Source organism: Heterodontus francisci, chromosome 26 (genome assembly GCF_036365525.1).
Source record: "Heterodontus francisci isolate sHetFra1 chromosome 26, sHetFra1.hap1, whole genome shotgun sequence".
Taxonomy (NCBI): domain Eukaryota; kingdom Metazoa; phylum Chordata; class Chondrichthyes; order Heterodontiformes; family Heterodontidae; genus Heterodontus; species Heterodontus francisci.
The window spans coordinates 68,884,893-68,910,583 of NC_090396.1; the positions used below are offsets into that span (position 1 = coordinate 68,884,893).

General features: G+C 43.8%; 1 protein-coding gene across 2 annotated transcripts in view; it reads left to right on the forward strand.

Moving 5' to 3' along the window:
* Window positions 1-281: 281 nt before the first annotated feature.
* LOC137384442 (beta-2-glycoprotein 1-like) overlaps window positions 282-25,691 on the forward strand; it is a 44,532-nt gene continuing 19,122 nt past the window's right edge. Inside the window, exons 1-3 of one of the 2 annotated variants that reach the window (XM_068058501.1) lie at window positions 282-438; window positions 13,300-13,473; window positions 19,649-19,745. In XM_068058501.1, the coding sequence (XP_067914602.1) occupies window positions 372-438; window positions 13,300-13,473; window positions 19,649-19,745 (338 nt within the window). In that variant the 5' untranslated portion in view covers window positions 282-371. The remainder of the gene's footprint in view (window positions 439-13,299; window positions 13,474-19,648; window positions 19,746-25,691) is intronic. The other variant, XM_068058502.1, reaches the window with a different exon arrangement.

The window sequence follows — 25,691 nt, forward strand, 5'->3', positions numbered from 1 at the left end:
TATTTTTATTTCAGATTTCCAACAGTTTTCTATCTTTAACTGGGCATGTCAATGTTCTGAGAGAGTTAGGACAATCTGTCTGCATCATCAGTCCACTCGAAACATCCAAACCTAAAGCTTGTTTACTCCGGAGATTTGCTGATTGAGAAATACCTTGACCAGGAACATTTCACAATGTCATCTAGAGGAGAGGATGATTTGCGTTTTCACATTCCCACGGTCAGTAACCTATGTCTCTGGTTGGTTTAGTGTGTTTGTGATATATACACCCTCTTGGGTCACGTCAAGCTTCCATACCATAGGGATCCACCTGGCTGTGGCAACACCTCATATTGTGTCCTCCGCATTTCAGCTTTCAAGAAACCTGGAAAATGCTGACCAAATATTTCCTCTTTGCTTTAGTTTATCAACTGCATTTTTGTGAATACGTTTCAGCAGGTAAGTCTAATATTCAAAGTTTTAGTGAACTTTCTCTACTCCCTTTTCAACCAATTTCTCTTTCTCTTCCCAATTGTCTCCAGCAGATGTAGGGTCCCTGCTGGGTTTTGCCCTGCTGGGACCAGGTACCTCACCACATTGACCATCAGAGATGTTGGAGCTTAGATAGTGAGTATCAGTTAGGAATACTGTCTGCATCATAGCTGGGCTGAATCCTGTCCTCATCCAATCTTTACACCTTTATTTTCCCCAAAAACATACTTTATTCATAACATTTGGAAAAGAACATTCCATAACATTTCAAATTGTTCATTACAGAAAGTGCAATATGATTCAAGTTCGTTCCATGCAGCATGTGGCAGTCTGAGGTGCCTCAATACAATTGCAATTACACATAATATTTACAACATACATTTCATGTGAAACATACAGCCCAAGGGGTTTTACAGTTTCCAGACCCTCGGTGTGCTATGGCCGGCAGGCCTTATACTGTGGCCTTTCCTCATTGAACCTTTGCGGTGGCTGCCCCAAGCATTAGTGTGTCCCTCAGCATGTAGTCCTGGACCTTGGAATGTGCCAGTGTGCAACACTTGGTCGCAGACAACTCTTTACACTGGAAGACCAATAGGTTTCAGACAGACCAAAGAGCATCTTTCACCGAGTTGATGGTTCCCCAGCCGCAGTTGATGTTTGTCTCTGTGTGCGTCGCTGGGAATAGCCTATCGAGCACACAGTCCTGAGTTACAGAGCTGCTCAGGATGAACCTTGACGTAAACCACTGCATCTCTTTCCATAGGCACATTCCAGCACATGCACATTTCCACAGTACTGACTAGTTAGTGATCAAATCTGGGATTCCTGCAATCCAGGGAGGCTAACTGTAATTCCCCCTACTGTCACTCTATCTAAGAATAGCTAATCCAGGCACATAGTCAGGATTGAAGCTGGGATCTTCTTGGTTTGCATGGCTCATAGGCTGACCACCTGGACCAGCTAAGCCACGAGCATGTGGGCAAGCTGTTTTCCATAAATTTTAATTATTATTTTGAGACATTTTTATTGAGCAATAAAGAATACAGATTACTTTTTCTTTTATACCTTTAACACCACATAACAATCCCTTGGAACAGGAGGAGGCCATTTAGCCCCTGGAGCCTGTTCTGCCATTCAATGAGGTCATGGCTGATCTGTGACCTAACTCCAGATACCTGCCTTTTCCCCATATGCCTTGATACCTTTTGTTAAGAAAAATCTATTAATCTCAGATTTAAAATTAACAATGGATCTAGCATCAACTGCCATTTGCACAAGAATTCTAAACTTCTACCACCCTTTGTGTGCAGAATCTTTGCCTAACTTACCTCCTGAATGGTCTGGCTGTAATTTTTAGGCTGTGTCCCCTAGTCCTAGATTTCCCATCCAGCAGAAATAGTTTCTCTATCTACCCTATCAGTTCTTTAATATCTTGAAAACTTCAATCAAATCATTTGTTATGACCGAGGTGGGAGGAGTGCACTGTTAATTCAGTCCCACTTCTCCACAGGTCACAACATATCAATAAATTTTCCCACTTACTGAAACATCCAATTACTCTATTTGTCCTCAGAATAAAGCACACCAACCAGGTTTCTTTAATAAACAACAAAATTATCTGTTTATTATAAAGCGTTATAAAGTGTTAACCAATAATGAAGTAAATATATACACGAATTGAAATATTAAAGCCCTGTATTTTATCCTAGCCTTCACACACACGCACAAACATCCAAAAACTGGTTAACCGGGGAAAAAATGGATTTTTGTTTACAGCTGTTATAAAGAAATAGAAGGAATAAAAAAAAACTTAGTCTGAAAAGGTATGGAAGGAAGTCATTTGGTTTGGCGAGGTGTACCAAAGTCGAATAGTTGGCGGCCACTTGGAGACTTTGCAGGCGAGGTCAAGGAACAGTCTGTTTTGGGTAGGCAATCAAAGAAATTCAACTGTAGAAGGCTTCTGACAGGTGTGCAGCAACACACACATTCGATACAAAGTTCATTTGAAGATGCAAAGTTTCTGCAAATATTCAGGGTTTCTTCAGAAAGGCAGGAGGCAACAGTGCCACCATGCAGGCTTTTGCTTTTTCAGAGCAAGGATTCTTTAAAGAGATGTAACAGCTTTCTTCTGAACTCCTGACAGGTCCATATCAAATTCTAATTGCTTGCTTTAGTCCAAACCCACTGGCTTTTAACAGTTCAAAATTAAACTAAACTTTTTCCATGCAAGTCTCATGCTAGTCATAAATTCTCTCTTGTCACAACAAAGAATAGCTCTTAAGTCAAACCCCCTGTGGTGTTTACTTGAAATCATCTGGTTTCCAGTATTTGTTTACTGGTCAAAACCAGGAACCTCTTGTTGACCTTGTTTTATTTAAAAAACATCCACAAAGTTCAGCCACCTCCAGATGTTTCAATGTCCATGAAATCTTTTTTTAGTTTTAAAAAATATAGATTCCCAAGTTTTAACACAAAAAATGGAAATTCCATAACACATTCCTCAATCTTCGCAATTCCATGGAATACATCCCTGGTTTGTGTAATCTCTTCTCATAATTTAACCTTTGTTTTCCTCCCAAATCTGTACGATGACTGCATGGAGTCAAAATATGAGCAAACATCCGCTGGTTTTGAAGACCTCAGCTGGAATACCATCGGGGACGCAGGCTTTGTTATTTTTCACCAGTTTGTTTGCTTGTTGCAGCTCTCCCACCAATGGTGGTTGTTACGACTGACCGCTCCAGTCAAAGCCCCCAATCAAAATATACGATTCTGATTTTGGTGGGAGAAATGCAGTGTTAATTCAATCTCATCCCTCCACAGATCGCCGAACATATCATTTTAAACTTTCCAAATTAAAGAAAAACCCAGCCAAATTGTACCATCTATTAACCCCTGAATGCGGCTAACCAAACCAGGTATCTTTAAATCAACAAATTAACTGTTTAATTAGAAAAACTAAATTCTTAAACACTATGAAGATATAAACAACATTTAAATTAGAAAAAATTAGAGTCCTTGCAAATTTAGGCTCCTGCAGGAGGTGAAAAAGTCCAAGGTTGTTTGAAGTGCTCACAGCCGTCTGATGGGGATAAAAAGTTCTTCAACAGTAGAACAGGCCGTAGTCCAATTCCAGCAGTAAGTGATGCTTTCCATCTCCAGCGATGAATTTCAACAATTAACGACTTGCAAACACTTTTTAAATGAATCAATTTGATTTTAGAATATTTGAGGGATAAAAGATTGTCACAGTCTAACTTCTCTTCCTTCAGTTTAAATTATCAGAGATCTCTGTTTTGGCTTTACTTTTTTAGAATTTGAGAGAGAATATTAAATAAAGACTGAATTCTCTTCCTTCAGTTTAAATTGGCTGAGAGCTCTTCTTTCAGGTGCTAACACACAGCTGTCTGTCTGTGCCCTCTCTTAGAACAGGCTGTTTGCACTATAAGCCAGTTAAAAATTTAAATTGTAACAAATGTATCTCTCGATGCTCATTCCAAATGGCTGTATCCAAGGCAACGAGAATGCATTCTTTGACACAGTCATTTGAGCTTTCTGCCTTAAAGGGACGTGAGTCTGTCGAATTCACTACCCCAGAGTGCAGTGGATGCCGGGACATTGAGTAAATTTAAGGAGCTAGACAGTTTGAATTAGTAATGGGTTGAAGAGTTATGGAGAATGGGCAGGAAAGTGGAGTTGAGGCCGAGATGAGTTCAGCCATGATCGTATTGAATGGTGGAGCAGGCTCAGGGGGCTGAATTGCCTACTCCTGCTCCTAGTTCTTATGTTCTTAAAGCAGTACTGCTCCCTTTCCAGCTTGAAAGGCACACCGCATTCTTCCCAAAAAAAAAAATGACAGAATCATAACATGGTTCATCTATGAATTCTATCACTGGCTACTTGGGGATAGCCTGGAGGGTATCAGTTGCCACTGTGGATTCATGGTTGAGGAGCTGTTCAATATGTTCTTTTCAGCATTTACAGATGGCAGTCATCTTTAAAAAGAGAAACACTATCCTGTGAAAGAAGGGGGTTTTGTCCACTTGACCTCTTTGTATAGATGGGCCTGGTGGCTTATAAACAGCTTTGCATGTCATGACGATCAGCATACTGTTGGAGCTCTCGGGCTTTCTATTCCCACCACACGTCCTTTATTTTCCAGATTTGTCTTTGGAGGTCGGCCTTGAGCTGTTAGTATGCTGCCTTCTTGAGTAGCAACCTTGAGTTATTCTGCCAAGCAAGCTTTTGTTCCCGGTCACATATTTGATCATCGTTTTCATCGAAACAGTCTTGGTGATGGCAATGTCCAAACATAATGGTCTGGGCACAAGAGTCTAGTATAGTTGTTCTAGTATAGCTGACTTTATTTGATTCCACTGGAATTGAATTGGATGTGTGAAGAGTTTCCAGATTGGTCGTGAGCTGTACCTGGAATTCTTCTCTTTGGTCGGGCTTTTTTATGGCTGAGGCATTGATCTACTTCCTCTTGGACTTTTGGGCATTGCGCTGTTTGGTGCTAGGTGAATATTCATCACTGATCGAACAAGTCAGTGATCTGTCCAGCAGGGCATCAGTTCTCTGCATGGATCAAGTGATATAGATATCATTTAGATCTTTGACTCGAACAATGACATAGTCCAGGAGGTGCCTGTGCTTTGATCCAGGATGCCTCCATGTGGTTTTATATTTGTCTTTCTGGTACAAGAGAATGTTTGTTATAATCAAGCCACGTTGAGCGCACTTTGTCAGCAGGAGGACGCCATTTGCATGGGCTTTTGTCACCCCAATTTTTCCAATGGTTCTGCTTCAGACTTTGGAGTCACTGCCAACCCTGGCATTAAATTCCCTCAGAAGGATGATTTTTTTTTTTCTTTTGGGATGGCAGTGAGGACTTCATCGAGGTTGGAGTAAAACTGGGAAGGCAGGTCTCACTAAAGACAGCAATGTCATTTTGGAGTCTTGATAGCTCATGTGATACAATTGCAGTTCTTCTTTCCCTATGGTCGCTCTTGAGATTATCCATGAGTGTTCTGACATTCCAAGTTTCAAAATTTAGAGTTTACTTTCTTTGACTGCAAAATTGGTGATCCCATTGGGTCCAGTTCTCCGGCCAGGAGAAAGTGGGACAGCCTATTTGTAGGGCACCTTATCTAGTCCCCTCCTCATTGGGGTGAGCAGAGGGTATCCTGAAAAGCACTGCTCAGTCACAGATGGTGCTGCCCAAGGACAACCCATCTTCCAACAAGGGTCCAACAACCTTCATGTATCTGTTGCCTGTGTGTAGATTCTTGACGCTGGACTCCCAGGTTTAAAGCCCTGTCCCTGCTGCCTATCCTCCATCGCCACAGCACTTGGCACATGGACCCTAGTAGAAGCCTGCGCATGACTTCATTTAATGTGGGAACCTTGGGGCACCATCATTGTCCACAAGATCTTGATGGGTTGGTAGTCAGATTTCAGTGATGTGTCAAACCACCGATGATCGGGACCTGCTTGCCGCTGCAGCCTTCTTTCTCCTTCAGAGCCGGTGAGACACATAGTCTTCCTTCGCTTCTTCAGCCATTGAGAACTTTGCCCAGCATCTCCCCCCGACCTTGCTGCCATGGGAAGCCCTATCAGGAGCAAGGAGCTCCCAACAGAATTGCTCAAAGCATCATCGGGATGCACAAGCCTCTCCACCATGTCAAGGTGTCAATCCATAGAGAGGATCTATTTGCTCCACTAATCCTCCACTATTTCTCATTTTCACCATTTAGGATGTACTCTTAGCTATCCTTTTATGGTCCAAAATGTATGTCCTCACACTTGCCTACATTGAAATCTATTTGGCACAGTTTTGTTCATTCACTTAATCTATTAATATCACTTTGTAATTTTATGTTCCCAACTACACTGCCACCTCTCTTTGTGTCAAAGGCACATTTGGATATGTGGCTCTTTGTCCCATCATTTAAGTTGTTAATAAATTCAGTGAATAGTTAAGACCGTAATGCAGATCCCTGTATGACATAACTAGTCACATTCTGCCCATTAGAGTACCTGACCATTATCCCTACTCTCCATATCCTGCTGCTCAAACAATTTCCTAACCAGGTAAGAATAGACTGGCAAGAAGACATGTGTCTGGCAGTGGCTCTCTGTTAACTGACATTTGGAGACATGGCGTGATAGTCCAAGATGTTCTGGAGTCCAACTTGTGTCCTCTTCCTGATGGACTAAGCTGACGTTGAGAACTCACTAGATGGAGAAAGTAACCGTAAAACTATTTAACTATTTCCTTTGTTGTGGCTGTACTTATATACCTGGGAGAGGTGATGATGCAGATTGATCATCATAGAGTCATAGAGTCATACAGCATAGAAACAGGCCCTTCGGCCCACCGCGTCCATGCCGACCATAATGCCTACCTATACTAATCCCACCTGCCTGCATTAATTCCACATCCCTCTATGCCTTGCTCATTCAAGTACCTGTCCAGATGCCTCTTAAATGTCGCTACTGTTCCTGCCTCCACCACCTCCTCAGGCAGCTCATTCCAGATATCCACTATTCTTTGTGTGAAAAATTTACCCCTTTGATCCCCCTCCCTCTCACCTTAAATCTATGCGCTCTAGTTTTAGTCACCCCTACCATGGGAAACAGACTCTGGCTTTCTACCCCATCTATGCCTCTCATAATTTTATATACCTCTATCATGTCCCCTCTCAGCCTCCTTTGCTCCAAGGAAAACAGACCCAGCCTATCCAATCTCTCTTTATAAGTCAAGCTCTCCAAACCAGGCAACATCCTTGTGAATCTTTTCTGCACCCTCTCTAGTTTAATCACATCTTTCCTGTAGTGCAGCAATCAGAACTGCACACAGTACTCCAAATGCAGCCTAACCAACGTTATGTACAACTGTAACATGACGTCCCAACTCTTGTACTCAATGCCTCGGCCGAGGAAGCCAAGCATGCCATGCGCCTTCTTCACCACCCTGTCTACCTGTGTTGCCACTTTCAGGGAACTATGTACTTACACCCCAAGGTCTCTCCACTCAACAACACTCCCCAGGGCCCTGCCATTCACTGTATATGTCCTGCCCTGGTTTAACTTCCCAAAATGCATCACTTCACACTTGTCTGCGTTAAATTCCATTTGCCACTCCCTTGCCCGCTTTCCCAGTTGATCCATGTCCCATTGTAACCTTAGACAACCTTCTTCACTGTCCACTATACCACCAATTTTGGTGCTCGAGGCGGCCAACATCCCCAGCTTGTACACACTACTGAGTCAGCGGCGCTTGAGATGGCTTGGCCATGTGAGCCGCATGGAAGATGGCAGGATCCCCAAAGACACATTGTACAGCGAGCTCGCCACTGGTATCAGACCCACCGGCCGTCCACGTCTCCGCTTTAAAGACGTCTGCAAACGCGACATGAAATCCTGTGACATTGATCACAAGTCGTGGGAGTCAGTTGCCAGCGTTCGCCAGAGCTGGCAGGCAGCCATAAAGACAGGGCTAAAATGCGGCGAGTCGAAGAGACTTAGTAGTTGGCAGGAAAAAAGACAGAGGCGCAAGGGGAGAGCCAACTGTGCAACAGCCCCGACAAACAAATTTCTCTGCAGCACCTGTGGAAGAGCCTGTCCCTCTAGAATTGGCCTTTATAGCCACTCCAGGTGCTGCTTCACAAACCACTGACCACCTCCAGGCGCGTATCCATTGTCTCTCGAGATAAGGAGGCCCAAAAGAAAGAAAGAATACCACCAATTTTGGTGTCATCTGCAAACTTACTAATCATGCCCCTTACATTCACATCCAAGTCATTAATATATATGACAAACAACAGAGGGCCCAGCACTGATCCCTGTGGCACACCACTGGTCACCGGCCTCCAATCTGAAAAACAACCCTCCACTACCACCCTCTGCCTCCTATCACCAAGCCAATTTTGTATCGAATTTGCTAGCTCACCCTGGATCCCATGTGTTCAAACCTTCTGGACCAGCCTACCATGTGGGACCTTGTCAAAGGCCTTGCTAAAGTCCATACAGACAACGTCCATCGCCCTGCCCTCGTCAATCCTCTTGGTCACCTCCTCATAAAACTCAATCAAATTCGTGAGACATGACTTCCCATGCACAAAGCCATGCTGACTATCCCTAATCAGACCTTGCCTTTCCAGATGCATATAAATCCTGTCTCTCAGAATCCCTTCCAATAACTTTCCCACCACTGATGTAAGGCTCACCAGCCTGTAGTTCCCTGGTTTATCCCTGCTGCCCTTCTTAAATAAAGGCACAACATTAGCTATCCTCCAATCTTCCGGTACCTCACCCAGGGCTAACGATGATATAAAAATCTCTGCCAGGGCCCCAGCAATCTCCTCCCTTGCCTCCCATAGCATCCTAGGATACACTTAGTCAGGCCCTGGGGATTTATCCACCTTAATGCGCTTCAAAACCTCCAACACCTCCTCCTTTGTAATGTTGATATGCTCCAGGATATCGGTGTTCCCTCCCTTGAACTCACTAGCTTCCATGACTTTCTCCACGGTAAATTCGGACAAGAAATATTCATTTCATCATGCATGCACTGCATTCCTTTTTCCCAGCCAGGCAGACCTGTGCAACTTCTGTTAGGAATTGTTTAAATGGCAGCTTTGCCACTTGTAGCAAATTGCCCTGGAACTGTGATTGCCATTGAAATGGACGGCCAAACCAATACACTGTCCTGTCTAACTGTCCTCATGTTTTGCTTTATTGATCCAAACATGAGTCAAAATGCTCAAGTAGAACTCCTTGAAAGGTCACTGTGTCCTCATGACATTTATTGGTAAATGTTAAAAAATTAACAGGTCATATTGAAGCACAGTTTCTGTTGTTTGCAAATTTATTTCCACAGTGAAAATACAGATTAAGTTCAACACAGGTCCCAATAGAACAGAGATCTCTGGAACAGGAAACAACTTTGTTGTCCCAGTACACTGGGCTATTGACTTCTTCAGTAATTAAACAATGGAAAAAGATTGTTTCTTCATGGAGGAAAATTAGACCAAAAAAGAAAGTAAGGGCATAACGAGAACTAGATAGAGAAACAGGAATAGAGAAAAAGAAAATGAAAAGAAACTGAAGGAAGAGGGAAGTAAATAAATAATGAGAGTTGGAGAGGGAAAAGAAGTGTGAGGTGATGCATTTTGGGAGGACTAACAAGGCAATGGAATATACAATGGATGGTAGGACCCTAGGAGGTACAGAGGGTCAGAGGGGCCTTGGTGTGCTTGTCCATAGATCACCGAAGGCAGCAGCACAGATAGATAAGGTGGTTAGGAAGGCATATGGGATACTTGCCTTTATTAGCTGAGGCACAGAATATATGAGCAGGGAGGTTATGATGGAGCTGTATAAAACGCTAGTAAGGCCACAGCTGGAGTACTGTGTACAGTTCTGGTCACCACACTATAGGAAGGATGTGATTGCCCTGGAGAGGGTGCAGAGGAGATTCACCAGAATGTTGCCTGGGCTGGAGCATTTCAGCTATGAAGAGAGACTGATAAGGCTAGGGTTGTTTTCGTTAGAGCAGAGAAGGCTGAGGGAGGACATGACTGAGGTATACAAAATTATGAGGGGCATTGATAGGTTAGAAAGGAAGAAACTTTTTCCCTTAGTAGAGGGGTCAATAACCAGGCGGCATAGATTTAAGGTAAGGGGCAGGAGGTTTAGAGGGGATTTGAGGAAAAACCTTTTCACTCAGAGGGTGGTTGCAATCTGGAATGCACAGCCTAAAGAGGGGTAGAGGTAGGAACCCTCACAACATTTAAGAAGTATTTAGATGAGCACTTGAAATGCTGTAGCATACAAGGCTATGGGCCTTGTGCTGGAAAATGGGATTAGAATAGATAGGTGCTTGATGGGCCGAAGGGCCTGTTTCTGTGCTGTATAACTCTATGACTCTAAGAGAAACTACAAGTAAGAGAAATGGAAGAAAATTATAAAGAACATAACAGAATAAACAAGTGGCAAATCTGAATAGAGCAGCTCGTAGGTTAACCATTTGTCTTGTTGAACAGAAGAACATAAGAAATTGGAGCAGGAGTAGGTCATTTAATTCCTTGAGCCAGCTCCACTATTCAATAAAATCATTGCTGAACTTACAAGTCAACTCCACTTTTCTGCATTATCCCCATATCCCTTAATTCCCTTAGTGTCCAAAGATCTTTTGATCTTAGTCTTAAATATACTCAATGATTGAGCAACCACAGCACTCGGGTCGAAAATTCCAAAGATTCACAACACTCTGAATGAAAAAACTTCCCCTTATCTCAGTACTAAATTCAGACCCCTTATTCTGATTTCACATTCAGAGCACAAATGACCTTTTACTGGAACCTGCTTAGCATGCTTTAGTAACATCTCCCGCCCAATTATCTGGTTACTCTACTTTAGTTGCATAACTGTGAGTTCGGGAGTTGGTTTAACTGTGTCTTTGCATTCTAGGACATGGCCAGACACCTCCAAATCCTCATGCAGTGACTTCCCATTGAGGGAAGGTCGCAAACAGAGGCAAAGCACATCCTGACAGGGAGTCTTAAAGAAAAATCTCTGGGTGAATCAACTTGCCAAGCTCATGGTGTCCAAAAGGCAGAGTTGTGAGTGCATGTTGGCTTCCAACCAGTTGTTGGAGTGCAATTAATCAGGGTTAAATAATGCAGAATGAATGGAGGACTCGTACATTAAGAATTTTGCTCAATTACTAAGTGTCAGCATACCTCAGATGGTAGTACACTCAGTTCTGAGTTAGAATGTTGTGAGCACATCCTGTTACGACCAGGTGAGAACGGTGTCTACGGGTCTTTTACTGTCTTCACCTGGTCTTATTGTAACAGGGTGAATCCTTGTTCACAGCTTTCCAATTATAAGGCAAAGGAATGAGCACAAACAGGCCTTCTTAGGTTTAAAGAAGAAAAGTGAAATCTATGAAACCTTAAATTTAAACTCTAATATGGTTAACGCCTATGGATATATGACGCGCCCACGCAAGCATGCACACGTGATACACACCTGCAAATAGGGACAGAAAAGAGCAGAAGATAAATAAAATGGAGAGGTTTGAGGCAGTCTCTAAAGGGGATTTCTTGTTACTGTTTCTGTGGTTCCGGTTCACCACAGAGTCCTTGATTGTAGACGGCTCTTACTTTTCGTTGGGGCCCAGTATTCTTCTTAAACTTTGTTCACTGTAGGAGACTTTTCTCTCTTGGTGTTCAGATGTCTTCAATGGTTTCCAAAGCTGTTGAGAACGAGATAAGAGCAGACAGGAGAGAGAGGTTCTCAGTCCAGGAACTAACAGCCTTCTGAGTTTCAAACATTCTGTGGCAAGTTCAAAATTCAAACAACTCCAACAGTCAGCCAGTCATGTGACTAAACTGGTCTGACCATGTCTGTTGTGTATTCGGCCATCTTAGCAGTTAACCTGGAATGCTAGCCTTCCCACCTTCAATGTCTGGTAATCAAAAGTCCATTGTGGATTAAATTGGAGCAGGGAATCGTCCTTTTGTCCTTTGAAGTACTGTCTGTTGATATGCTAATGTCTCTCTCCAGCCAAAGTCTCCAGTTGTTTTTTAAAGCAAGTTCTTTCTTCACCAACAACAGTCCAAAATCAATGTTCATGTGGCGAAATTAAATTTCCTCATCCTTGGCAGGTGGGGGCTTGCCTGACAATCCCCATTCCAGGACCTCAGCACATTATTTTGGCTGATATTGCAGTGTATTCCTGAGTGAATATTGCACTGCTGGAAGTGTCATCTTTTGGATGAGCTTCTAAACTGAGGGGGACGCTGACTGAGGTGACAACAGACTTGAGTTTTTGCAGATAGCGGGTAAGGAAATAAACTGAGACAGATAAGTTTGAATCTGCAGGACCAGGCGTGTTTGTGCGTGTACCGGAGAGGGGTGTGAATGAGCTCACAATATTGGAGAGGGTGTCTCAGTGTAATGCAATATTGGAGAGGGGTATGTGTATGTGTGGGACTGCTCTCACCTGGTTCCATTCTTAGCTATGTAACCGTAGCCAGAGAATCACTTGCAATGACTTCTCTTCCTGCTGCCAGTAGATAGGGGGTGGAGGTGGTGGGATGTTGGTGTGGTGGGGGGGAGCAGTGGTTGGGGGTAGATGGTGTGTGGTTGGGGGGAATGATGTGTGGTGGCGGGTTTGTGTGGTGGTGGGGGTGATGGGGGGGTTGATGTGTGTTAGTGTGCTTTGGGGGTGAGGGGTTGATTTGGTGGGCGTATTTGGTGTGTGGTGACGGGGGGTGTATGGTGGTGAGGTGATGGGGTGGTTGATGTGGTGGGGGTGATGGGGGGGGATGATGTGTGGTGGTATGTTTTGGGGGGTTGAGGTGCTGGGGTTGATGGGGTTTGGTGTGTAATGGGCAGGGGTAGTGCTGCTGGATACGATGCCTTTGGGGACTGGGGTGATTGGGTGGGGACCGTTGGATGTGGGAGACTGACTGTTGCAGTAAGTTTGGGTGAGTGTGTCCTGACTGATCTGTTTAAAACTCAAATGTCATTTTTTCTTACCTTCTCTTCAAGATTAAAAATCTGTTAGTAGTTATTATCTGCCTCTGCAGATTAAATCAGTTGAGTGGAGACCATGTTATTAAACATAGCTGTTGGATGAATGGGCTAGATGGGCAAAATGGCCTTTTCTAATTCCATTCTTTCATTTTCTCTTGGTTTGGAATGGTCTGTCATGTAAGGAAGGGGAACTTGAAAAGAAGGGAGAAAATACATTGAAAAGAATAAAAATGTAATGCGTTGAAAATTCTAATGACTTTATCTGTCTATCTGTAGCATGTGGCAGACCGCCAGAAGTGAGCAATGCAAATGTTGTAAATGAGAAAAGGGTGTATGAATCTGGTGAAGAGGCAATGTACTCCTGCGTACGTGGCCACATAGGGCATGGTTTCAACCAGATTGTTTGCCCAAAGGATGGGGTTTGGAACAGACCCAAATTCAAGTGTCAGCGTAAGTGAATTAACAAATTCTTAGAAACTCGGCTAAACTTCAATGTATAGTTTTAACTTCAACTTTCAACACTGAGTTCAACAATTTCAGATCATAATCTCTACTCCCATTCTTTCGGACAGCAGCTGTTAGTAATGGTTCTGCTGTTGCCATTTGCATCCCCGCTAAAGAATTTTTTATTTCTCTCTTCTCCCCTTACCAATTTGTCATTTAATCCCTCCTGCCACTACCCTGTCACAGATCCTCCCTTTTGTTCTTTTCTCTTCTTCCCCTTTCCCTTGTCTCTGTACTTGCTTAAAACTGTTACATCTCTAAATTTGCTCGTTCTGATGACCTGAAATATGAACTCTCTCCCTTTCCACAGATGCTGCCTGACCTGCTGAATATTCCAGCATTTTCTGGTCTTATTTCAGATTTCCAGCAATCGGAGTATGGAAGGCAGTTGTGACCCATGTTGTGTGAATCTTGCTGGATGAGGGAGTTCTTGATGTGCTTGTGGAAAGTGTCTCCCGTTGTGTTCACTCAAGGTCAAGGTTACTGAGCTTGAGGAACAGCAGGAGACACTCCAGCATGGTCAGGAAAGTGGAGGGGTCAGTGTTCCATATGTTCCACTGGCACAAACCCCTCAGTTTCACAGAGTGATAAAGGATAAGGACTGGAACAGGTGACCATCTATCAAGGTGAGAGGAAGAGGATGAAGGAAGTGCATGGTCTCCTGAGGGAAACTGTCCTGGCAAGTTCTTAAAAGTGACCATTTTCCTCCATCAGTGAAGACTTAGGTGAGGGCAGCTATGAGCAATGTCATGATGCTATGTGAAAGATGGCTGGCCAAGGGAGAGAGTTAAATGCAGGAACATATTGGTAACAGGAAGTTTGATAATGAGGGAAGTAGATAATCACTTTTATAACCACAAACATTAAACCTGAATGGTAAGATGTCTCCCTGGTACAGGGTAAAGGACATAACAGAGCAGATGCTGCTGCTCCTGAAATGGCTGTTATGTTTGTGTCAAAATCAATAGCATCTGGAGGGACAGGATTCAGGTCCTGCAGAAAGATTTCCAGGAGTTAGGAGGTGGATTAAAAGTGATGACCTTAGTGGTCATACACTTGTTGCCAGTACAAGAGCAGCCGGATGAGGGAAGTGAGATGTGGTTTGAGGCTGATGCAAGGTTCAGATTCATTTGGGCACTGGGACCAGTTCAGGGGGAAGGGAGATGCTGTGCTGACAGAACAGCCTTTATCTGAGCAGAGCTGGGACCTATAGTTTTGGAGGGAGTTGTAGCATGGTGGTAATGTTACTGGACAAGTAATCCAGAGGCCCAGACTAATGCTCCAGAGACATGAGTTCAAATCCCACCACAGCAGCTGGGGGAATTTAATTTCAATTAATTCATAAAATTTGGAATGATATGCTAGTCTTATTAACAATGGTCATGAAACTACTGGGTTGTTGTAAATACCCATCTGGTTCATTAACGTCCTTTCGAGGATGAAATCTACCATCCTTACCCGGTCTGGCCTACCTCTGATTCCAGACGAACAGCAATGTGGTTGACTTTTAACTGCCCTTTGAAATGGCCTAGCAAGCCACTCAGTTGTATCTAACCACTACAGACAACTTGAAAAAGAATAAAATCAGACAGACCACCCGGCATCAACCCAGGCACCAGAAATAGCAAAGGCACAACCTGCCCAGTCAACCCTGCAAATTCCTCCTCACTAACATCTGGGAATTTGTGCCAAAATTGCAAGAGCAGTCCCACAGACTAGTCAAGCAACAGCCTGACACAGACATAATCACTGAATCATACCTTACAGACCACGTGCCAGACTCCTCCCTCACCATCCCTGGAACAGAGGCGGTGGCACAGTCAGAAGAGAGTGGCCCTGGGAGGCTACAACATTGACTCTGGACTCCAAGAAGTCTCATGGTACCAGGTCAAGCATGGGCAAGGAAACCTCCTGCTGATTACCACCTACCACCCTCCCTTAACTGATGAATCAGTGCTCTTTCACATTGAACACCACTTGGAAGGAGCACTGAGGGTAGCAAGGGCACAGAATGTACTCTGGGTGGGGTCTTCAATGTCCATCACCAAGAGTGGCTCGAAACACCACTATTGACTAAGCTGGCCGAGTCCTGAAGGACAAATCTGCCAAACTGGGACTACAGCAGGTGGTGAAGGAACCAAGAAGAGGGAAAAACTTACTTGACCTCATCCTCACCAATCTACCTATTGCAGATACAAAGCAGGTAAGAGTGACCACAGCTCTCTCCTTGTGGAGACGAAGTCCTGCCTTCACACTGAAGAGACCTCCCCATCATGTTGTGTGGCACTACCACCATGCTAAATAGGATAAACGCAGAGCAGATCTAGCAGCTCAAAACTGGTCATCCATGAGGCACTGTAGGCCGTCATCGGCAGCAGAATTTTATTCCATCTGTAACATAATGGTCCGGTATATCCCTCACTATACCATTATTATCAAGCTGGGGGATCAACCCTGGTTCAATGAAGAGTGTAGGAGAGCATGCCAGGAGCAGCACCAGACACACCTAAAAATGAGGTGCCAACTTCGTGAAGCTACAGGACTACATGCATGCTGAACAGTGGAAGCAGTATGCTTTAGACAGAGCTAAGCAATCCCACACAACCAATGGACTAATTTCAAAGCAAACTTACAAAAAAAAAACCCCAAGCCCGTTAAGTAAAATTCACACTAACCTCAACCCAGTGAGAATGTGAAACTTGAATTCCCATCCCAGATCAGAGCTCTGCAGTCCTAGCATATCCAGTCATGAATGGTGTTGGACAATTAACAACTAATCAGAGGAGGTTCCAAAAATATCCCCATTATCAATGATGGAGAACCCCAGCACATCAGTGCAAAAGACAAGGCTGAAGCATTTGCAAACATCTTCAGCCAGATGTTCAAAGTGGATGATCCATGCTTGCCTCCTTCTGAGGTCCCAGCCACCATAGATGCCGGTCTTCAAACAATTCGATTCACTCCGCGTGACATCAAGAACAGCCTGAAGGCACTGGATGCAGAAAAGGCTATGGGCTCTGACAACATCTTGGCTGTAGTACTGAAGACTAGTGCTCCAGAACTTGCCGTGCCCCCAGCCAAGCTGTTCCAATACAGCTACAACACTGGCATCTACCCGGCAATGTGGAAAATTTCCCAGGTATATCCTGTCCACAAAAAGCAGGAGAAATCCAATTACTCCCCTATCAGTCTACTTTCAATCATCCAAAAAGTGATGGAAGCTGTCATTTGAGTGCTATCAAGCAGAAGTTACTCAGCAATAACCTGTTCACCTGTGCTCAATTTAGGATCGACCAGGGCCAATCTGTTCCAGACCTCATTTCGGCCTCGTTCCAAACATGGGCAAAACAGCTGAATTCCAGAGGAGATTGCCCTTAACATCAAGACAGCATTTGACCGAGTGTGACATCAAGGAGCCTGAGCAAAATTTAAGTCAATGGGAATCAAGGAGAAAACTCTCCACTGGTTGGAGTCATACCTAGCACAAAAGAAGATGGTTGTGGCTGTTGCAGGCCAACCAACTCAGCCCCAGGACATAACTGCAAGAGTTCCTCAGGGTAATGTCCTCAGCCCAACCATTTTCAGCTGCTCCATCTGTGACCTTCAATCCAAGATAATGTCAGGGAGACTAAGGGATGTTCACAGATGATTGCACAGTTTTCAGCACCATTCACAACTCCTCAGATATTGAAGCAGTCCATGCCCACATGCAGCAAGACCTGGACAGCATTTAGGCTTGAGCTGATAAGAGACGACAATAACATTCGTGCCACATAAGTGCCAGGCAATGACCATTTCCAACAAGAGAGAATCTAACCATCTTCCCTTGATATTCAACAGCATTACCATTGCTGAATCCCCTACCATCAACATCCTGAGGGTTACTGTTGACCAGAAACTTAACTGGACCAGCCATATAAATAGTGTGACTACAAGAGCAGGCTTCGAATTCTGCAGTGAGTAACTCAGCTCCTGTCTCCCCAATGCCTGTCCACTATTTACAAGGGACAAGTCAGGACTGTGATGGAATACCCTCTACTTGCCTGGATGAGTGCAATTGCAACACTCAAGAATCTCGACATCATCCAAGGCAAAGCAGTTCACTTGATCGGCACCCCATCCATAGCCTTAAACATTCACTTCCCCCTCCATCACTGGCGCACAGTGGCATTGGTATGTACCATCTACAAAATGTGCTGCAGCTACTCGCCAAGGCACCTTGGACAGCACCTTCCAAACCTGCAACCTCGACCACCTGGAAGAACAAGGTCAGCAGATTCTGGAAAGGTCCCATCAGATTGGAAAATAATGAATGTGATTCCTCTATTCAAGAAAGGAGGGAGACAGAAAGCAGGAAACTACAGGCCAGTTAGCTTAAAATCTGTCATAGGGAAAATGCTGGAATCTATTATTAAGGAGGTTATAGTGCGGCACGTAGAAAATATCATTGTAATCAGGCAGAGTCAACATGGTTTTATGAAAGGGAAATCATGTTTGACTAATTTATTGGAGTTCTTTGAGGAAGTAATAAACAATGTGGATAAAGGAGAACCTGTGGATGTGCTATACTTAGATTTCCAGAAGGCATTTGACAAGTTGCCACATCAAAGGTTGCGAAGCAAAATAAGAGCTCGTGGTGTTCGGGTTAACATATGAGCAGGGATAGAGAATTGGTTAGCTAACAGTAAACAGAAAGTAGGCATAAATGGGTCCTTTTCAGGTTGGCAAGATATGACGAGTGGTGTGCTGCGGGGATCAGTCCTGGGACCTCAACTATTTACAATTTACATCAATGACTTAGATGAAGGGACCGAAGGTATGGTTGCTAAATTTGCTGATGACAAAAAGATAGGTAGGAAAGTAAGTTGTGAAGAGGACATAAGGAATCTGCAAAGGGATAAAGATAGTTAAGTGAATGGGCAAAAATTTGGCAAATGGAGTATAATGTGGGAAAATGTGAACTTATCCACTTTGGCAGAAAAACAGTAAAGCAGCATATTATAGAGAGCTTGCAGAACTCTGAGATACAGAGGGATCTGGGTGTCCTGGTACATGAATCACAAAAGGTTGGTATGCAGATACAACAAGTGATTAGGAAGGCAAAAGGAATGTTGTTGTTTATTGCTAGGGGAATAGAATATAAAAGTAGGGATGCTTTGCTACAGATGTATAGGGTATTGGTGAGATCACATCTGGAGTGCTGTGCACAGTTTTGGTCTCGTTATTTAAGAAAGGATATATATGCGTTAGAGGCAGTTCAGAGAAGGCTCAATCGACTGATACCTGGGATGGGGGAGGGGGCGGTGGGGGCGGTTATCCTATAAAGACAGGTTGGACATGTTAGGTCTGTATCCATTGGAGTTTAGAAGAATGAGAGGTGATCATATTGAAACATATAAAAGCCTGGGGGAACTTGACAGGGTGGGTGCTGAAAGGATGTTTCCCCTTGTGGGAGAGACTAGAACTAAGGGACACAGTTTGAAAATAAGGGGTTACCCATTTAAGATGGAGATGAGGCAAAATTTTTTCTCTCAGAGGGTTTTGGAACTCTCTTCCCAGAGAGCAGTGGAGGCAGGGTCATTGAGTATTTTTAAGGCAGAGGTAGATAAATTCTTGACTAACAAGGGAGTCAAGGGGTATCAGGATAGGCAGGAAAGTAGAGTTCAGGCCACAATTAGATTAGCCATGATCTTATTAAATGGCTTGAAGGGGACGAATGGCCTACTCCTGCTCCTGATTCATATGTTCGTATTTAGAATAGGAACTCCACCACTTGCAAGTTCCCCTCCAAGTCACACAGCATCCTGACTTGGAACTATATCACTGTTCCTTCACTGTTGCTGGGTCAAAATCCTGAAACTCCCTTTCTAACAACATTGTGGGTTTCCCTACACCACATGGACTGCAGTGGTTCAAGAGACAGCATGCCACCACCTTTTCAAGGGAAATTTGGAATGGTCAATAAATGCTGTCCTAGCCAGTGACACCCACATTCCAAAAAAGAATTTTAAAAACTCACATCCGGGGATCAATTATTCTGCATGTGTTAAATAACTATATAGGTCGATATAATGCAAAAAGATTGTAAAATAATTCTGATTTCAATATTTTTCCCCTAAAGCAAGATCTTGTCCTGTGCCAAAGATGCTGGAAAATGGAGAGATGCATGCAACGGACTTCAAGTTTGGGAATGTGGTTTACTACAATTGCATTGAAGGGTAGGTACTGTGCAGCGACTGTGCAACAGCAACATAATATTAATGCAGTCAGTTTTCTTTTCTTCTCCATCATTTCCTCTCACCAATTCCTCTCTCAGATCCATGCCAGCCATCTTCGCCACTCTGTTGGTAGGAAGAGACCCAGAATTGGGCCTTTGACTTGGATCTCCAAGCTGGGAATCTGTTTTATATACATTATAATCTCTCAGCTTATCTTGAAAGATAGAAAAAAAAAGACTTGCATTTATATACTTGCACTTTTCATGACCACAGGATGTCTCAAAGTACTTTACAGCCAATGAAGTACTTTTGAAGTATAGTCACTGTTGTAATGTTGGAAACTTGGCAGTGAATTCGCACACAGCAAGTTCCCACGAACAGCAATGTGATAATGATCAGATAATTTGTTTTTGTGATGTTGATTGAGGAAGAAATATTGACCAGGACACCAGGGAGAACTCCCCTGCTCTTCTTTGAAATAAGTGCCATGGGATCTTTTACATCCACCCAAACGGGCAGATGGAGCCTCAGTTCATCCAAAAGACGGCACCTCCAACAGTGTAGCACTCCCTCAGTACTGCAATGGAGCATCAGCCTTGATTGTTGTGCTCAAGCCCTGGATTGGGACTTGATTCTGGAACCTTGTGGCTCAAATGCATAAGTGCTACCAACTGAGCCATGGCTGACATGGCTGTTGTATTAACACCTCAAAGCAATTATACTTAAAATAAACCCATTCTTTAATTGTGTATTTATTAAACTGTAACAATTTATTCATTTGTCTCTTATTAAGACTGTTCAAAAGATTCCGACTCTCAGCCTGAAATTTACTGTTGAAATTATTTTGCTTCCCTACTTTCAATACGAGTAGTCCCATAAGATGATGTTATGAATTATCACGTAAGTGCATTACAAAGCAGGAAAATATTGAACCATTGAGAATACATCAGCCAAAATGTAATTGACACCCACAAATAAATGTAAAGATTCTCTTTGAATACTATTTAGGATTATGTTACAAGTTGGTAGGCAATTGAAATAACAGATCAGAGGATAATGTTCAAGGTTTTAGAGTCCTGATTAATATGCAGTACCTTCAATATTATATGAGGTCATTTGATTCTCAGCTTAAACTCCCCAATTGAACAAGCAGGCTGCTACCAATGGACCCTTTAGTCAAACATCAGGAGATGCCAGACATAACTCTTTCTTGATGTTAAATATTGAACCATGACATTTTCACTGGAACTGTTCATTGAGAAGGAGGCAAATAGTGTGCATTTGGGAATAAATTTAAGATGTATGAACCATGATTTGAAAATTTTAAATAGTACAATTCAGATGTATATATCTTCCACAGTCTGCTGAATTTCCACTTAACCTAAATTCCACTGAGATATATCTGTACAGTGTTATGACCAGGTGAAAAGGGGTCTAGGGATTCCCTTTCAGCCTTTACCTGGTTTAACCGGAGCAGAGTTTAATTTTAGAAACACCGTGTTTTTAGCTTCCCCTCAGTGAATCCTTCTTCACTGCTCCAATTATAAGGGAAAGAAATCAAACAGGTTTCCTTAGATTTGAATAAGAAAGGTAGAAGTTTATTAATCTTAAACTCTAATCCCGTTAACGACTACGAATATGCGACACGACCATGCTAGCATGCATACACGATAAACACACATGCAGAAAAAGTAGAAAGAATAAAGGGGAAAAGTTTGAGGCAATATCTGTTAGTTATTTACTGTCCTTTGAGTTCAATGTGGAGTCTTTGGTTGCTGGTAAGTCCTGCTATTCGTTGGGGCCCAATTCACATTTCAACTTGTTTCGATGTAGGAGTCTTTTCTCTCTTGAGGTTTACGTGTCTTCCGTGGGTCCTGTGGCTTGGGAGAAAGCGAGAGAGAGACAACCAGGAGAGAGGCTTCCTTGATCCAGCTTCAGTTGCAGAACTGTCTTCTGTTCCTTTCTGTGTGGCACAATTCAAAAAACTCCAAGTTGGCCAGCAGATCAGTCATGTGACCTCACTTCTGCGTTTGTGGATTGTATTATCTTAGCAGTCGCTGGAATGCTCTTCCTTACACCTTCAATGTCAGGTGATCAAAATCCGTTTGGGTTAATTGGAGCAGGGAATCGTCCTTTGTCTCCATAAGCAGCACCTCTTGGTATGCAAATGTCTTTCCAGCCCAGTGTCTGGTGATCTTCAAACAAGTAATTTCTTCACTCCAGCAACAGTTTAAAATCAATGTTCATATGACAAAATTAATATTCCTCATTCTTGGCAGGTGGGGGTCTGCATGACACCTCCACAGCCAGCAGAATGAAATGCAATTTTTAAAAGAGCATTTCATTAAAAGGGACTAGAGAGAAGATAAGGATAGGAAACACACATGCATCTCTCTCATTAAATCAGAACCCTAACAATTGTCACAGCCTGTCTTTTCTTGGTAGCAGTGCTGCTTTAAACTGCCCTTTTTGGCATCCCAATAAACATGTGGTTTTTGGGGAAGTTTTTTTTTCCAGTTTGCACATTTCCATGACTGCCTCTTTGTTCTTGTTGAGATCTGCAGGGGGAGGGTTAGATTTAATTAGCTCTAGGTTGGATTTCCACTCAGTGGTGGCGGCAGTGGGCGGGCGGTTCCACTCTGAACGCTCTTTCAGTATTTGATGAGTCATGCAAGGGCTTTTCACCTTAGGGAATGGGTGGTTCCCCTTTTACCTGACTGTGGGGGGGGGGGGGGGGGGGGAGGGATTCTTTGCTAATCTTCCCTTAGTCCTCTGGGACACTCCTGCTTGCAGGTATTTATCCAGATTCTGCTGCACTCCCCTGCGGCACTTTGACTAGTTGAAGCATCACTCTCACGGTTTCTCTGCCCTCTTGAGAACTTTCTTTGTCTCTGCAGGTGCCTGTAAATGCTGTTAGCAACTCTGGTAGGATGCTTCTAGTGACTGCATTTACATAGGAGGATGCAGGGTCTAACTTTTCAAATTTTTCAAGGTTGGCTGAGCAGACAGTAGGGGTTTCCATTTGAGATTTCTCCCGGACTTCCTTTAACCTGCCCTCTTGGTCCCTTTTTCTCCGTTCCTTTCTAACCCGTTGCTAGCCTTGTGACTGCCTGTCCCCTTTTGTTCTCAGCAGGAGTCCCTTACAGTTCACCAGCCCTCTGCTGGAGGATCCTCCAAACACTTATACAGGACCTAGGGATGCAGATTTCACTGTAGGTTGGGGTTTCCCCTCAACCTGGCACATGTGGCAACTCCTACAATACTCCACCACATCTTTGTGGAGTTTTGGCCAGTCAAACCACTGTCTTATGTGGGCTTTGGCTTTTTGTATACCCACTGCAATCACATGGGCCATTCTTACTATTTCGCTCTGGTACCTCTGGGGTACCACTAACTGGTGAACCACCATCCACTCCTTGCTCTCAGATCTGTGAGGAGAACTCCATTTCCTCATCAGTACCTCATTCTTTAAATAGTAGCAATCAGGGATTCCCTCTGCTTCAATTTCAGACTGGGCAGCTAACTCTCGCAATTCTGGGTCAGCTCGCTGAGCCTCAGCTAGGGAAGATCCATTTAACTCACTCCCTGGGTCTTCTAACTTTCCAAAGAAAGTCCCCGACAAACAGACTTCATGGTCATCTGCCTGTAGTGCCAATTCAGTCTCCTCTGGGGGACCTGGTTTGATCATGGCCTCACTCATTACACATTCAGGGAAAATGCAGGGGACTGTCTCCTGCCTCTGCCCTGTCTCTCTGAACTCCTGCGGCCTCTCTTCCACTACTGGGGGTGCTACCACCTTCGTCCCACCAGATCATTACCTAGGCATAGGTCAACCCCGTCGACAGGTAACTAGGGATGATCCCTACGGTCACCAGCCCCAAAACTGGTCGCAAGCCAAGTGCACCCAGTGTAAAAGGTACAGGCATATGCTGCCCTCCAATACCATTCACCACCATTCCGGTGTGTACTGCACTCTCTGGGGGAAAGGTCAGGCCATTTCCCAGTAAAAGGGATCTAGTGGCCCCTGTGTCCCTGAGGATTGCTTGGCCTACTCGAGGAGTATGGGATTACTCTCCCTTCAGACACAAAACCCTGGTAACCTTCAGGAATCCTATTAAATTTTCCTGCACTTGCATCATTAAGCTTCCTGGGTCTCACTCATACTGCAGTTAAAGCCACAGATTGTTCTGCTGTTCTTTCCATCCGGTTTTCTTCTTCACTGAGTGGGTGTGCCCTGGTTAGCCCTACAGGTTTTCCCTTTAGATTCCAGTAGTCAGCGCTTAAATGCCCTACTTTATTACAATGGAAGCACACAGATCTCCGAGTCTCACACCTGCTTACTGCACCTTACTTTTTGGCTGGAGGAGGACCCCCTGTGTCTCCTGCTTTTTGTTCCCTCACAGGACTGCTTGGGCGTCTATCACCTTCCCACCCTTTGTCCTTTTCGAATTTGTGGGGGTGATTAAGGAAGGTTTTCCCCTGGGAAACTGACTTATAGCTGCTGCCTGCCGGGCTCTGTGAGCCTTTTGTTCCTCTACATGTGTCTTTCTGGAGAGTGGGAGAGAGTTTTTAAATTCCTCTAACAAAATTACCTCTCTGAGACTTTCATAGCTGAGCTGTAGTTTAAGAGCCCTCAGCCACTGCTCAAAAGCCAGCTGCTTATTTCTCTCAAACTCCAGGTAAGTTTGATCAGCTTGCTTCTTGAGGGTTCTAAACTTTTGGCGATGGGCCTCCGGTATTATGCCCGAGGATAGCATTTTTTGTCAGTTCATAATCTGATGGACTCTCACCTGGAAACAAGTACCTTTCCTGATGCATTGTCTTTATGGGAGTTTAGGGAAGAGAGGAATCTGGGGAAGAGTCTTTCTGAGCTGTTCTGGTTTTTCCATTCCCAGTAGATTTCAGTGACACTGACATAGTGGTATTGATACTGTCCAACATATTTTATATTATATATTAAATGCATTTAATTCTTGGTCATTTTTGCGAAAGCTAAGAGAGATATTTCTTTATGTCTCAGCATCTCCTAGATCTTTTTTATCATTGTCTTTTTGCTGTAGAAGCGCTATCGGAAGGCATCTGGACTGCATTTGACCTGCGGCTGCAGCATCATGCAAAGTGAAATTGATTTTCACTGATGCTAATAAGCTGTAGCACAAATTTTGAAATCAGATGCTACTCTGACCGTAGCAAAGTGAAGTGAGACTCCCTCCTCAGTCGTATTTAGAATTAGCGTCAGTGCGAAGTTTAGTTCAGTTTAGTTTAGAGATACAGCACTGAAACAGGCCCTTCGGCCCACCGAGTCTGTGCCGACCATCAACCACCCATATTATACTAATCCTACACTAATTCCATATTCCTACCACATCCCCACCCGTCCCTATATTTCCCGACCACCTACCTATACTAGGGGCAATTTATAATGGCCAATTAACCTATCAACCTGCAAGTCTTTGGCACGTGGGAGGAAACCGGAGCACCCGGAGGAAACCCACGCAGACACAGGGAGAACTTGCAAACTCCACACAGGCAGTACCCAGAATTGAACCCGGGTCGCTACCTACAACTCACCAATCCCATTCAGAATATCATTGGAACAGAGCATCATGCTGTTATACTGGGAGATTTGTACACATTTGCTGATTTTTATATAATTAAATATGGTGACAAACAAGCAACACCGTCAGGTATAAAATGTTGTTGTTTACAAAATTAGAGGACCAATTTCCTGTTTCTTTTCCCCACCATCCATTCCGCGCCCCCCCCCCCCACCATTTGCCTGGCACTGAACAAGCAGAGCGCACCCAAAGTGTATACAGAGTGTCCAAATGTGGTCGACTAGCTTAACTCAGTGGCATGGTCCAATCACAACCCTGGTATAAGTTCACCCTTTGACAAACCCTTGCAGCAGGAAATGGGTGTAGAAACTGCTGTATGACTGACTGG